This window comes from Alligator mississippiensis, chromosome 9 (assembly GCF_030867095.1).
Source record: "Alligator mississippiensis isolate rAllMis1 chromosome 9, rAllMis1, whole genome shotgun sequence".
Taxonomy (NCBI): Eukaryota; Metazoa; Chordata; order Crocodylia; family Alligatoridae; genus Alligator; species Alligator mississippiensis.
Genome location: NC_081832.1, coordinates 79132105 through 79143704, shown reverse-complemented (window position 1 = coordinate 79143704; position 11600 = coordinate 79132105). Strand labels below are relative to the sequence as shown.

The 11600-nt window shown below is 65.2% G+C and overlaps 2 protein-coding genes across 3 annotated transcripts; one reads left to right on the top strand and one right to left on the bottom strand.

The window, feature by feature from the left end:
* Nucleotides 1–1171: 1171 nt before the first annotated feature.
* SIMC1 (SUMO interacting motifs containing 1) lies at nucleotides 1172–6114 on the bottom strand. Of its 2 annotated transcripts, XM_059712956.1 has the most exons (10): nucleotides 5780–6097; nucleotides 4662–5225; nucleotides 4332–4549; nucleotides 3795–3867; nucleotides 3456–3601; nucleotides 2979–3158; nucleotides 2374–2502; nucleotides 1919–2075; nucleotides 1755–1839; nucleotides 1172–1570 (listed from the first exon to the last, which is right to left on the bottom strand). In XM_059712956.1, the coding sequence occupies exons 1-10, from the start codon at nucleotides 5993–5995 to the stop codon at nucleotides 1350–1352; spliced, it is 1989 nt and encodes a 662-aa protein (XP_059568939.1). In that variant the 5' UTR covers nucleotides 5996–6097; the 3' UTR covers nucleotides 1172–1349. The 2 variants fall into 2 exon arrangements, with proteins under 2 accessions (XP_059568939.1, XP_059568940.1); XM_059712957.1 differs by lacking the exons at nucleotides 1172–1570; nucleotides 1755–1839 and adding an exon at nucleotides 2603–2727 and having other exon boundaries at nucleotides 1986–2075; nucleotides 5780–6114.
* A 1086-nt stretch (nucleotides 6115–7200) lies between these two features.
* Nucleotides 7201–11116, top strand: THOC3 (THO complex subunit 3). Its single transcript, XM_006274561.4, has 6 exons — nucleotides 7201–7772; nucleotides 8115–8271; nucleotides 8977–9181; nucleotides 9471–9632; nucleotides 9722–9822; nucleotides 10448–11116. Exons 1-6 carry the CDS (start codon nucleotides 7590–7592, stop codon nucleotides 10609–10611), a joined length of 972 nt encoding a protein of 323 aa, XP_006274623.1. The 5' UTR covers nucleotides 7201–7589; the 3' UTR covers nucleotides 10612–11116.
* Nucleotides 11117–11600: the final 484 nt, after the last annotated feature.

Sequence of the window (11600 nt, the reverse complement as noted above, 5' to 3'; positions counted from 1 at the left end):
TCTGAGATGGACTCTATCCAGGCGTTTCCTCCCTGTCTGCCTCCTGCAGCCAGCTCCTGAGCGTCCTTCAATCTTAACCTTACATGCCCAGGGCTTTTGCACTTCCCCAGCTGACCGAGACTGAAGTTGGGCCAGGCCTCTGACCCAGCTCGTTCCCCAAGGGGTGGGTAGCTGCGGTCCCAGCCCAGCTGGCCTGCAACCATCACCTTGCTAAGAGGACAGATGTGCCATAGCTGGGGGCAGATGGCATAGCCAGGATCAGAAAGGGCCTAGACGAAGTCATGGCCAAGAGCCCTATTACCAGCTGTTGTACAGACATGCAGGGGTGTTCTGGTCTTTGGACTGAGGATGGTGGCAGCCACAGATGGGGTACAGCGCTCTGGATACACTGAGTCCTGTGCTGTCCCTCTAAAGCAACTGCTTCTGCCGCGGTGCGGCAGGATCCCAGGTGCCGCGGGCTGGGTTTGCCCCTGCTGATGTTCTTATGCATGGTGCTGCCAGGCCCAGGACGGGGCTGGCATGAGGACGATCTGCACTGAGAGGCTGCGTGAAGGGGAAGTGTTACGTGCCTCAGCCTGTAGGCGCTGTGCACGTATGGCGGCCAGGGCAGCTTCCTGCACGGGCCTCGTGCTCATGGCCGAGAGCTGCTCATCCCCCGGCAGGGAGCAGTGACACCACTGGGATGGGGTGGGGGGCGCAGCCCCAGCCTGCGTCACTGCTCAGGTTGAGGAAACCTTGTGCCTGCTCTGTGGCTTCTGGCCCAGGAAGGGGCTGAGCTGGTGGAGACGAGACCTCCTGCATGGCAGCACTCGGGCCGGGGCTGCTGGACATCAGGGGCTCTGCCAGAGGAGATGGGGCTGGCTTCCTCCTGGAGTGGCCTTGTCCCAGCCTGTTGCTGTCTCACCAGAGCCCCGGAGCTGGGGCAGCCGTGATGCAGGGAGCTGCGGCTGGCTGGAGTCGCGCTGTGCCTCCGCCCTCCTGGCTGTGCGGGGAGACGGGCCAATGCCTGCCTGCTGCCCTGACTGGACTCATACCAGTCAGCCGCGGCTAACTGGTGTCTACCGCTGGGGGCTCCAGCCTGCCGCCTCAGGGTGTGTCTTGCCTGGCACTGCTGTTGGCCTGGCTGCCAGGGCTGAGGCAGGATGAATGAAGCAGGATGTTGAGGAAAGACTTGGCCACCAAGAACAGTATGTATTGAAAGCCATAGATAAAGTGCTGGTGAGAGCCAAGCTGTGCCGGCTTGGGGGAGTCCAATGCCTGGCAGAGCTCAGGCGCCTTCCCTGCCCCTCCGGGAAGGGAGCAGCATGGTGGGCTCCAGCCGCATGGCAGCGTTTGGGTCCAAAGCCCTGTCAGGAGCGGCTGGCAGTGAGGAGCAGTACCTGGAGCATGTGCACCTTCTCTGTGATAGAGGTGGGCAGCGGTGCCCCCAGGCTCTGCTGCAGCTGTTGGCAGAAGCCCTCGATGCTCTGCTGGACATCCAGCGTGGTGATGTCATCACCTTCCTGCTGCTGGGGCCTGGGGGCAGAGGTGATCAGCTGCATCCGCTCGCCCAGGGAGCTCCACAGGTGCTCTGCCAGAGGGAAAGCGGCTGGGGTCACGGGCCGGGTGAGGTGGGGACTTGGCCGGCGGCTCCATCCAGTGCTGGTGCCGTCCTGGCCTCGAGTTGTTGCAGCCAGAGCTGTGATGTGGAGGGGCAAGGAGGGAGCCTGGGCAGCCTGTGCTGAGGCTGGGCCAGGCTCTGGGCAAGCTCTTACCTAGCACCACGTTGTGGTAGCTCACCAGCAGGGAGATCAGATGCTGCAGCATCTCGTCCCATCTCTGCCATGTGGCTTCCTGGTCCTGCAGAAGGTGAGGGCGTCTGGTTACTCGAAGGGGGTCTCCAGAAAGGGGCTGGGAGCGGGGTGGGGCTGGGTGGTACCTCGTACTGAAGCAGCAGGGAAGTGTGGCTCAGGAAGTACAGGATCTTGGCCAGGGACAGGGGCAGGGCTGTGGGCACCTCGCAGCTGTGGTGGAACAGGAGCTCCAGCAACTTGCACCGCAGCAGGTGGCTCTCCATGGTGGTGAGGAAGGTTTCCCTGGAAGAAAGGGGGAGTAGGCAGGGCAAGGCTCCCGCAGCAGCCTGGAGAGCAGCTATTGAGTCCCAAATCTGTTGCTGGGTTTGGCCAGCTGGGGCCAGGGCTGGGTCCCTCTCCCAGCCAGACCACGGCAGGGCGGGAAGAGGAGGCTGCAGGCAGCTCTGAACCTGGGCATGCTTATCCCTCTGCTGTTGTGCAGGTCAGCATCACCCCCCCGGTGCCACTGGCCCCTTCCCCTGCCCCACCCGTCGCTGGGCCAGCCTCGCTGGGAGTGGTGTGGGGGCCGGGCAGCGCTCACCTCTGGCTCCGCAGTGGGATGTTCAGCACAGAGGGGAAGATGGCGTCAGCGATCTTGCGGGCGCTGCAGTTGGGTGAGCGGTCCACCTCCACCGCGATGGACAGCAGCCGCTGCAGCAGTAGCACCACCCTACACCAGGGATGTCAGTCAGGCGGGCAGGGAGGGGCAGCTGTGGGGTCCTGTGCCCCCCTCCCCTAGAGCCTGGGGGTGAAGCCGACACTACCCTGACCTGCATTGGCTGCGGGGGGCACGGCCCAGCATCCAGGAGCCTCGGCTCTGTCCTGTGAGAAGCCGCTGCCGTGCCTGGCACCGCTGGAGGTACAACCAGGGCCTGAGGGCTGGGGGAGACCCTTCCTGCTTGGAGGGGAGGCTCAGATGAGCTTGTGCCCTCCCTGCCCTGGGCTGCCAGCCACAACTGACCCCCAGCCACACTGGGTTCCCCTCTGGGGCTGGGCAGGCTCCCCGCTGCACCAGGGCCCCTTCTGTCTGGGGGCGGGGGCTGCAGTGTCCGTAAAGATAACAGCCCCTGGGGCAGCCTGAGATGCCTCCAAGCTCCCACCGGCGTAACACCCCCACCCCAAAGAGCCCAGCCTGCCCCATCTTACTTCTCAGCCAGGAACTCCGGCGGGACATCCTCCCTCGGCTCCGTGGGGCTCGGCGTGGGTGAGCGGCTGCTGTGCTGGAGCCCGGAGGCACCCGAGGCGGGAGGCGCTGCGTTCTGCTGCTCCAGGGGTCTGCAGAATCCGACGCCGGTGACGGCAGCCACCAGCCACCCGATCACCTCCCTGCGGGGGCACGGCTCAGAGCGATTTGTAGGTGGCCACATGGGCTGCTCCTGTGAGCTGGGGGTCCAGCGCTGTGTGGGTTCCCCCATGCCCAGCAGTGCCCTGCCAAGCAGCTGCTTGGATAACCTGCTCTGGCTGGCCTGCAAGGCATGTCTTCCAGCTGGGTTGTGGTTGATTTCTCCCCCCCACTCCGAACTCCTGTGTAGGGATCCCTGCACCCCAAGCTCTCGCTCTCGGCCCGCAGGAGGTGCCGGCCTATGCTTGCAGCACCCAGCCCAGTGCGTGGGGGCTCCTTACTTGATGTTGCCGAAGCTCTGGTCGCAGGACAGCACCTGCTTGGCGATGGTCAAGGAGGGGCGCTGCAGCCGCAGGCCCAGCTGGACATCGTCCTCCAGTGTCTGCACCACGTACTGCAGGAACAGCAGGCGCCCGGGAGGCTTCTCCTGAGGGGGATGGGACAGTGGGATTGGGGGCCTGCCCAGGGCACCAGCGTGGCTGCACCCCGCCGCCCTGCCCTGCCCCGCCCCGCCCCGTGGATGCAGGACGCAGCCACGCTCTGCCTGTCCTCCCGCCGGCCAGCTGCTTCCCCTCCCCAGCAAGAGCCCAGCCCTGGAGGGAAGGGATGCTGGGCCCTACCTCGTCTTCCATGATGTGTCTGAGTAGCCGCCAGTCCCAGCCCATGCCCGTCGTGGTGCTGGCCGGATGGAGCCTAAAGCAGAGGGTGAGTCCGTGACGGCCCCGAGCTGCGTGGGGGAGCACAGAGCTACCTCTGCGCCTGCCCCCTCTCTGCTTCCCTGGGGCTGTGCAGATGGCCTGGCTGTGGGAGGGCATGGATGCTGCCAGCTCCTGACGCAGCAGAGCCTTGGAAATACTCTTCCCCGAACAGGGCTGCAGCACAGGCTCGAGGCAGCTGCAGCGTCTCTTCCCCCAACGGCAGCCCCTTTCGGGGAGCCCGGACGGCCCCATCCCGGACCCTGGTGCCGGACGTATACCTAGGCTCTGCCTACACACGTGGTTGCTGGACGGGACTCCTGGCCATTGGAGCCCCCTTGCTGCTGGCTCCTATTGCCAATGGCCTGGGGGCCCCTGCTAAGGACACCTCCCTTCCCTGGGAGCGGCAAGTGCCGGGGGCTCCTGGACCAGCCGGGAGCCGAGGGCAGCAATGTCACATACGTCTGGATCTTCATGAGCAGCGTGTAGGCATCCTTGAGGATCCCCCAGCGGTGCGGGCCCAGCAGGATCTCCTGGACCAGGTGGGCCGTGATCTTGCAGGGCGGGTAGTGCTGGGGCGTCACGAAGTCAGTCAGGAACTGCAGCGTGCCCTCAGGGAAGCTCTCCTCCATCGTGGTCTGCACCAGGTCCAGCTTCCGGCTCGGGATGGGCCACGTCCTCTGCCGGGACAGCGAGCCCTTGGTGTGGGGCAGGGAGCGGGGTGGGAATGGGGATAAGGGCAGCCGGGGATGGAGAGAACCCGGATCCTGGACACCCCCCCCCCCCCATTACCTCCTGGCAGCGCTCGGCCCTGGCCACGCGCAGGAGGTGGTGCACGGGCATCCTCCGGAAGTACCGCAGCTTGTGCAGGCAGCTGGGGTCGGCCAGGCGCGGGGCGGGGGGCGCCGCGGGCTCCTGCTTCACGGCTGCCAGCGCGGGCGGGCTCGCTTCCAGCCGCGGCCGCTTCCTGGAGGGGCTCTTTGAGGTGGTAGCGGGGAGGGAGCGGGGGGGCGGGGAGCCGGGGTCCACGGATGCCCCCCAGCTGTCGCTGCTGGAGGGGGAGAGGGAGAAGCGGTTGGACTCGAGCAGGGGGCTGGCCAGGGAGCCCAGGTCGCTGTTGAAGGTGGTGGGGCTGCAGTCCGAGTCCGTGGAGCAGGCAGCTGTCTTCGCTTCATCCTTGGCGGCGGTGGAGAAGCCGGGCAGGGCCTCGGTCTCCATCCCGGCAGGTGGCGTCTGCACGGGGGCGCGCGCTGGGCTGGGCGGCTCCTCGTCTTCCCCGGTCAGGTCGATGACAACACTTCCGCCGCACGCTGCGGCCCCGCCGCACGCGTCCTCGCCCGTCAGGTCGATGATCTCCTGGGGAGGGAACGGGGTCAGTCGGGGCGGGGGGCCGCACGCCGCGCCCCCGCAGGGTCCTCCCGCCGGCTCGTGCCCAGGCTCTGTCCAACCCGCCCGTCCGCGCTGCTGCCACCTGCCTCGGCGCGGCGCCGGAGCCGGCTGTGCTGAGGGGTCGCGGCCTCGCCGCCCGCTGGAATCCCCGACGTTTGAAAGTGGCTTCAGAACCGAGGCGCCAACCGCCTTCCGCGGCCGCGCCCTGTCCCCGTCCCTGCAGCACGGCGTGGTGCGGCCGTCCCCAGCGCCCCCGGCCCCAGCCCGGTCGTGCCCCGCAGGGGCGGCACCGGCACCAGCGCCCGCGCCCCGCCCCCGAGCCTCGCACCTGCCGGGCAGCGCGCACGCACGTGCCGACGGGCAGCGCTGCCGCCAGGGGGCGCCGCAGCCGCGCACTACGCGGGGCCTGGCCCCTCGCGGCCCCCGTCGGAAGCGCCGCCATCTTTAGGACTGGCACACTTCCTGGGGCGCGGCTGAGAGGCCACCGCGGCCGCCGCCGCCGTGCCCGGACCGGGACTCACCGAGGGGCGCGGGCGCCGCAGCCGCCGCCGCCGGGCCCAGAGCCGCTTGCTGCGGCGCAGCGGGGCGCGGCCGCCCTCCGAGTCCGAGTCGCTGAGCAGGACGGGGCCTTCCGCCATCCCCGCACGCCCCGCGCCCGCGCCCAGGCCGCGCAGTCGAGCGCCGAGCGCGTCCTCCGCCGGGCACCGCCCCCCCGGCACAGCCCCCGCCCCCGGCATCGCCGCACCGCCGGGGGGTGGGAAAAGAGAGTATTTGGGAAGGAAAGGGAAATTTGAGGGGTGTTTGGGGGGAAGGGGGAGTTTCGGGGGTGTTTGGGGTAAAGGAGTTTGGAAGGGAGTTGGGGGGAAAGGGGGTGTTTGGGGGCAAACGGGGAGTTTGGGGGGAGTTTGGCGGGGGGAGGAGGGTGTTTGGGGGGAAAAGGGGAGTTTGAGGGTGTTTGTGGGGGGAGGGGGGTGTTTGGGGCGGGGGTCTCAGCGGGCCCTGTGGAAGAGCCCCTTGAAGCGAGGCTGGTGCCGGGCGGTGGGAGCGGGCTGCGGCGCCGCCCCGCTCGTGCGGCCTGAAGCAGCGGCGGGCTCGCGGGAGGGAGAGCGCAGGAGCTGCGGCAGCAGGACCCTGGCCCGGGCCCTCCGTGGATCTCCTCTACTGACCTCCTGGGCTGCCCGGGAGCCATCGGAGCGGTGCCGGCGGCTGCGCGCAGCCCCACCGAGCTGGCTGGTTGGTGGTGCAGGCCCCGCGCGGGGCTGCGCCCCCCCTCCGCCGCCAGCGCCGCGCCCCCCAGCACTAACCACAGCCCCTTCCTCGCGGGCCCTGCAGCAGCTGCAGGCAGAGGAAAGCGGCTGTAACCGCCTCGCACAGGAACAGCTCGGCTCGGGGCCAGGCCGCTCGTGGGCCCCCGCTCGCAGTGGGGAAGGGGCCTCGTGCCGCTCGGCGTGGCCCGGCCTACAATAACGCTCGTATCTTCACCCCGTGTGGACCTGCGATCAGTAATAATGAACGTGCTCAAAATGTGGGGTCATTTTTGGGACAGGTCGTTGACGTGGCACGTGCGAAACCCAAGCCGCTCGCGGGGGGTCTTAACCGACCTTTGGGTTTGCTGCCAGCCCTTTCTCAGGACCCCTTGCCTCGAAATAAAGAAATGCTTCAACTTTGACCCAGTTCGCACTGGCTCCTGGAGACCTCTATGAGCAGTGGGAAGTAAACTAGATTTATTTACATGCTTGTCCACCTGTTTGCTCAGTGAGGGTAGTTTTTCAGCAAATAGGATAATTTTGAGCTTCTGTATTTAAGGCCTGGCAACGCTGCTGCTCCTTCCTCCAGTGGCCGGGGGCCCTGGGGTGCGCGGCAGGCAGGGTGGGGGGTCCCTGCACCTAATCCCCATAGACATCCAGGGCACCCGCTGCAGCGCAGCCTCCCCCAGCGCCCCCAGGTCCGGCGGGGGGATCCGGACACTTCCCCCGTGCAGCCTGCGCGGCTCCCCGGGTCGGACGCTTGCAAGGAGGCAGACGAGGGTCTTTGGGTAGGTGTGAGATCTTTTATGAGTGCAATTAAATGGTTGGAAAAGTTGTTCTTGGCAAGCTTCCGGGCACACCCGCCCTTCTCGGGGCACGGGCATCGCGGGGAAGGAGCTTTTATTTCCTTGGGCTCTGCCGGGCGTCCCGTCCTCGAGCTGGGAGCCATGTGCGGGGCGGAACCGGAAGTCGCCGCACGACTCCCGCCATTTCCCTTGGAAGTGGGTAGTGGGCGACCCGGAAGCGGGCAGGTGGGCGGCGCCCCGGAAGCGGTGCGGGTGACCCGGAAGCGGTGGCGGCCGCCATGGCGCTGTCCCCGTACGTGCTGGCGATGCAGGAGCTGTTCCGCGCCAACACGCGCAGCCGCGAGTTCCCGGCGCACGGCGCCAAGGTGCACTCGGTGGCCTGGAGCTGCTGCGGCCGCCGCCTCGCGTCCGGCTCCTTCGACAAGACGGCCAGCGTCTTCGTGCTGGAGAAGGACCGGCTGGTGCGGGGTGCAAGGGCGGGGCGGGGGGTGCGATGCAATGCGTGATGCGGATGTTGGGGTGAGCGGTGCGGTTGGGTACGGGGGTGCTGGGGCGGGGGCGGGGCGGATCCTGGTGCAGGGATGGGGGAGATGGTCCTTTTTAAGCATCCCTCCGTGGTCAGCGATTTCTGAGGGTCTCTAACGGGCTGGGGTGTCTTGGCTGGACGCTGCTGGTTCGTGTTTGAGACGTTCGTTGGCAGTCGTTGCACGTGGCCAAGCGCCAGCCTCACGCCACGGTGAAGGAGCGTGGCTGACCTGGAGGCGCGGGCCTGGCTGATGCCCGGCGTGGTCACCTCCCTCTAGGTGAAGGAGAACAATTACCGCGGCCATGGGGACAGCGTGGATCAGCTGTGCTGGCACCCCAGCAACCCGGACCTCTTTGTCACTGCGTCGGGGGACAAGACCATCCGTATCTGGGACGTCCGCACCACCAAGTGCATCGCCACGGTGAACACCAAAGGTGGGGCGCGGTCGGAGCACGCCTCTGCGGGGCCCAGCGTGAAGCAGAAAGCTCTGCAGGACGCTGCTCCAGCCTGAGCCGGAGGGCGGCCAAACGCAATCAGTGCTCCAGGCCGTCTCTCCTCTCCTCCCCTCCCCTCGTGTTTATCTGCGCCGGGTGCTGGTCTTCCATGGGGCTGGGCCGGGTTGAGCTGCATGGGCGCTAGTCAAACGGCAGACTATTTAGCATTGTTGCTGCCCTCGCGTGGCTGTAGGCACCGGGGATCCACGCTGTGGGAGATGAGTCTCTATCATCTGCTCATGTTTCTGATGCAGCTTTTTTCCCATGGCTGAAGCATATACAGAGGGTATCCGCGTGCGTATGCCTAAACCCTGGAAAAATGTTGCGTATGCATTTTTTTTCTTGCAAATATCACGAAGCGCTAAGCAACGTGCCAGCATCCCCGTGGCTGTGCAGAGAGGGCCGGGCTGGGCTGGCTGAGCGCTCGGAAGTACTTATTGTGGGCACTTTGCTCTGAGGCCAGAGTTCTGTTGGATCTAGTTCCCGTGACACACTTACCAGGCAGCACTAAGCAGCAGTAGTGGGTTTGCAGTGTAAACTTGGCTTCGGCCACATGAGAGCAGTTCGGAGTTGGTAGGGCAGGCGTGAGGCCCCCTGCGCTGCCCTAGCTCCTGGTTGGACTTGCCGCACTCTCCTCCCTTCCAGGGGAGAACATCAACATCTGCTGGAGCCCCGACGGCCAGACCATAGCGGTGGGGAACAAGGACGACGTGGTCACCTTCATCGACGCCAAGACCCACCGCTCCAAGGCTGAGGAGCAGTTCAAGTTTGAGGTGAACGAGATCTCTTGGAACAATGACAACAACATGTTCTTCCTGACCAACGGCAACGGCTGCATCAACATCCTCAGGTATGGCCCTGGCACAGCTTCCACCTTCCCCGGTCACAGGTAGATCCTCTAGTGCCCCTCAGCAGGAGCCCTCGGGCTCGCTGTCCTTGCATGGTTCCCTCCCCTGCGGCTGTGGCATCCTCACTGAACGAGGGAGCCTGGTTCCTGGTGGTATTGACCCCCAGCTGCTCGAGCCTGTGTGGCCTCACTGTGCTGACCAGGGTGCCCCTCTGCAGGCAGCACTTGCTGGCCCGTCCCCTGGACTCTGGACCCTGCTCACTTAAGCTGTGTCTTCCCTATCTGTGCACAGCTACCCAGAGCTGAAGCCCATCCAGTCCATCAATGCCCATCCTTCTAACTGCATCTGCATCAAATTTGACCCCATGGGGAAGTACTTTGCCACAGGAAGCGCAGACGCTCTCGTCAGCCTGTGGGATGTGGACGAGCTGGTGTGTGTGAGGTGCTTTTCCAGGTAGGTGCCCAGGCCCTGTGCCCGCTCTCTGCCCTCCCAGTACAGAGGTGGGAGAGCCCTCACCCCCCGTCTCATCCCCTCCCCTGCAGGCTGGACTGGCCCGTGAGAACACTGAGCTTCAGCCACGATGGGAAGATGCTGGCATCTGCCTCTGAGGATCACTTCATTGACATAGCGGAAGTGGAGACGGGTGAGTGTTCTTGCTCCCTCGGCCCTCTGAGGTGGCTGGCTCTTGTCATGGCTTAGGGCAGTGGTTCTCAGCCTTGTTAGATTTAAAGCCCTGCTTGGAAAATGCCCGCTCTGAGCTTTTTGACCATAGACAAAACAGAAGAGCAATCCTTTTGGTGCAAAGACCAGAGCAGGGCAGAATGGTTTTGACACTGGTTGCTGTTTTGAAATCTCTGGGTTTATCTTGGGAATCGCGTGTGCGTATCTAGCAGTGCTAACATGGCATGGCACCCATAAAAAGATCTCAAGGCACCCCAGATTGCTGTGCCACTCTGGTTGAGAGTCACTGGCTTTGGAGACTGGGGGTAGGAGGGAGGGGATTGGCAGGGCTGGGGACTGGGATTGCAGGAGATGGGTAGGAGCCCAGGCTGGAGCAGGCGGGGGTGGGACTATAGGAGAGGGGTCTGTCCATGCCTGTCTCTCTTGGTATATGTCATGGCTTATGAGAGTGCATAGGTGCCTTGTTTCCTGCACTGGCAGGAGTGTGGGTAGGTATGGGGGTGCATCTTGGGGTCTGTCCCAGGGCGCTGTTGCCCTGTGCAGGGCTCTCTGGCTTGGCTCCCCTCACTCTGCCCTTTATCACCCAGGAGAGAAGCTGTGGGAGGTGCAGTGCGAGTCACCCACCTTCACTGTGGCCTGGCACCCCAAGCGCCCGCTGCTGGCCTTTGCATGTGACGACAAGGACGGCAAGTACGACAGCAGCCGGGAGGCTGGCACCGTGAAGCTCTTCGGGCTCCCCAACGACTCATAGCGGCACCAGGGCAGGGCACGAGGCCCCCGGCGGCCCCACTCCGTACCTGCAATGTTTCGTCTGCCCTACCAGCCAGGATAGATGGGCTGCTGGCAGTGTGGGGCTCCCTCTTTGGCTGTCTACAAGGACTCCCAGAGCAGGGCCTGCAAAGAGCAACTCCTGCCCTTGCAGAAGTGTGGAAAAGAAACCCTGCTCTAGTGTCTGACCGCGCAGGGCAGCCTCCCAGGGGAAAAGATCGGGGCCCTGGACTGGGTGGGCAGCGGTCCCTGCTAGAACAGTTCGCTGATAGCACAGCTGCCCCTTCCCCCTGCCACGGTGCTGTGGTCGGGGGTGCAGCGTTGGAGAAGCGTTGCTCTCGTAGAAGTGGCTGCATGAAGCTGTCCCCCGCCCAGGGTGGTGTTCTCCCTCCTGTCTTTGCTGGGCTGTCCAGCGTTGGGGTGGGAGTATTTTTGTATGGGTTTTTGTAACTTTTGATAAGCACTCCAATAAAGGGAGTTCAGCGCCAGCTGGCCAGGGGCTTGACGTGCAAGGGGCCCAGGGTGTCCTGCCACAGCATTGCAGGAGGGGGCAGTGCGTGCGCAGCCACAGAGCCTGCAAGGGCCTGGTGGCTTGTAACCAGTCTGAAGTCTCCCTTGGCTGCCTGGGGTCCTGGTCCTTGTCACAGAGCAGAGGCCCAGGGCAGGCTGGGCTCGGCCCTGTCCCCAGTATCCCCTGCATCCCATGCTGGGTGGTGCGATGCGGGGCACCCCACGGCAGGAGCTTGCAGTTTTCCTCTCGTCAGCTGCAGCTGGAGGGCGCTTGAGGCTTAAGCCCTCCTGTTGGTCACCTCTAGCCCTGCCTCTTGTTTTGGGCTTCCCCGGAGCGGTGGTGGAGGGTGCTGCATGCCCAGGTCACTGGGCTCATGGTGTCATCCCCCAGCTGTGCCCAGGCTGCTTCAGGAAGGAGCCTGGGCTTCCCCCCCTGGGAGCCAACAGCAGCTGCCTGACCCT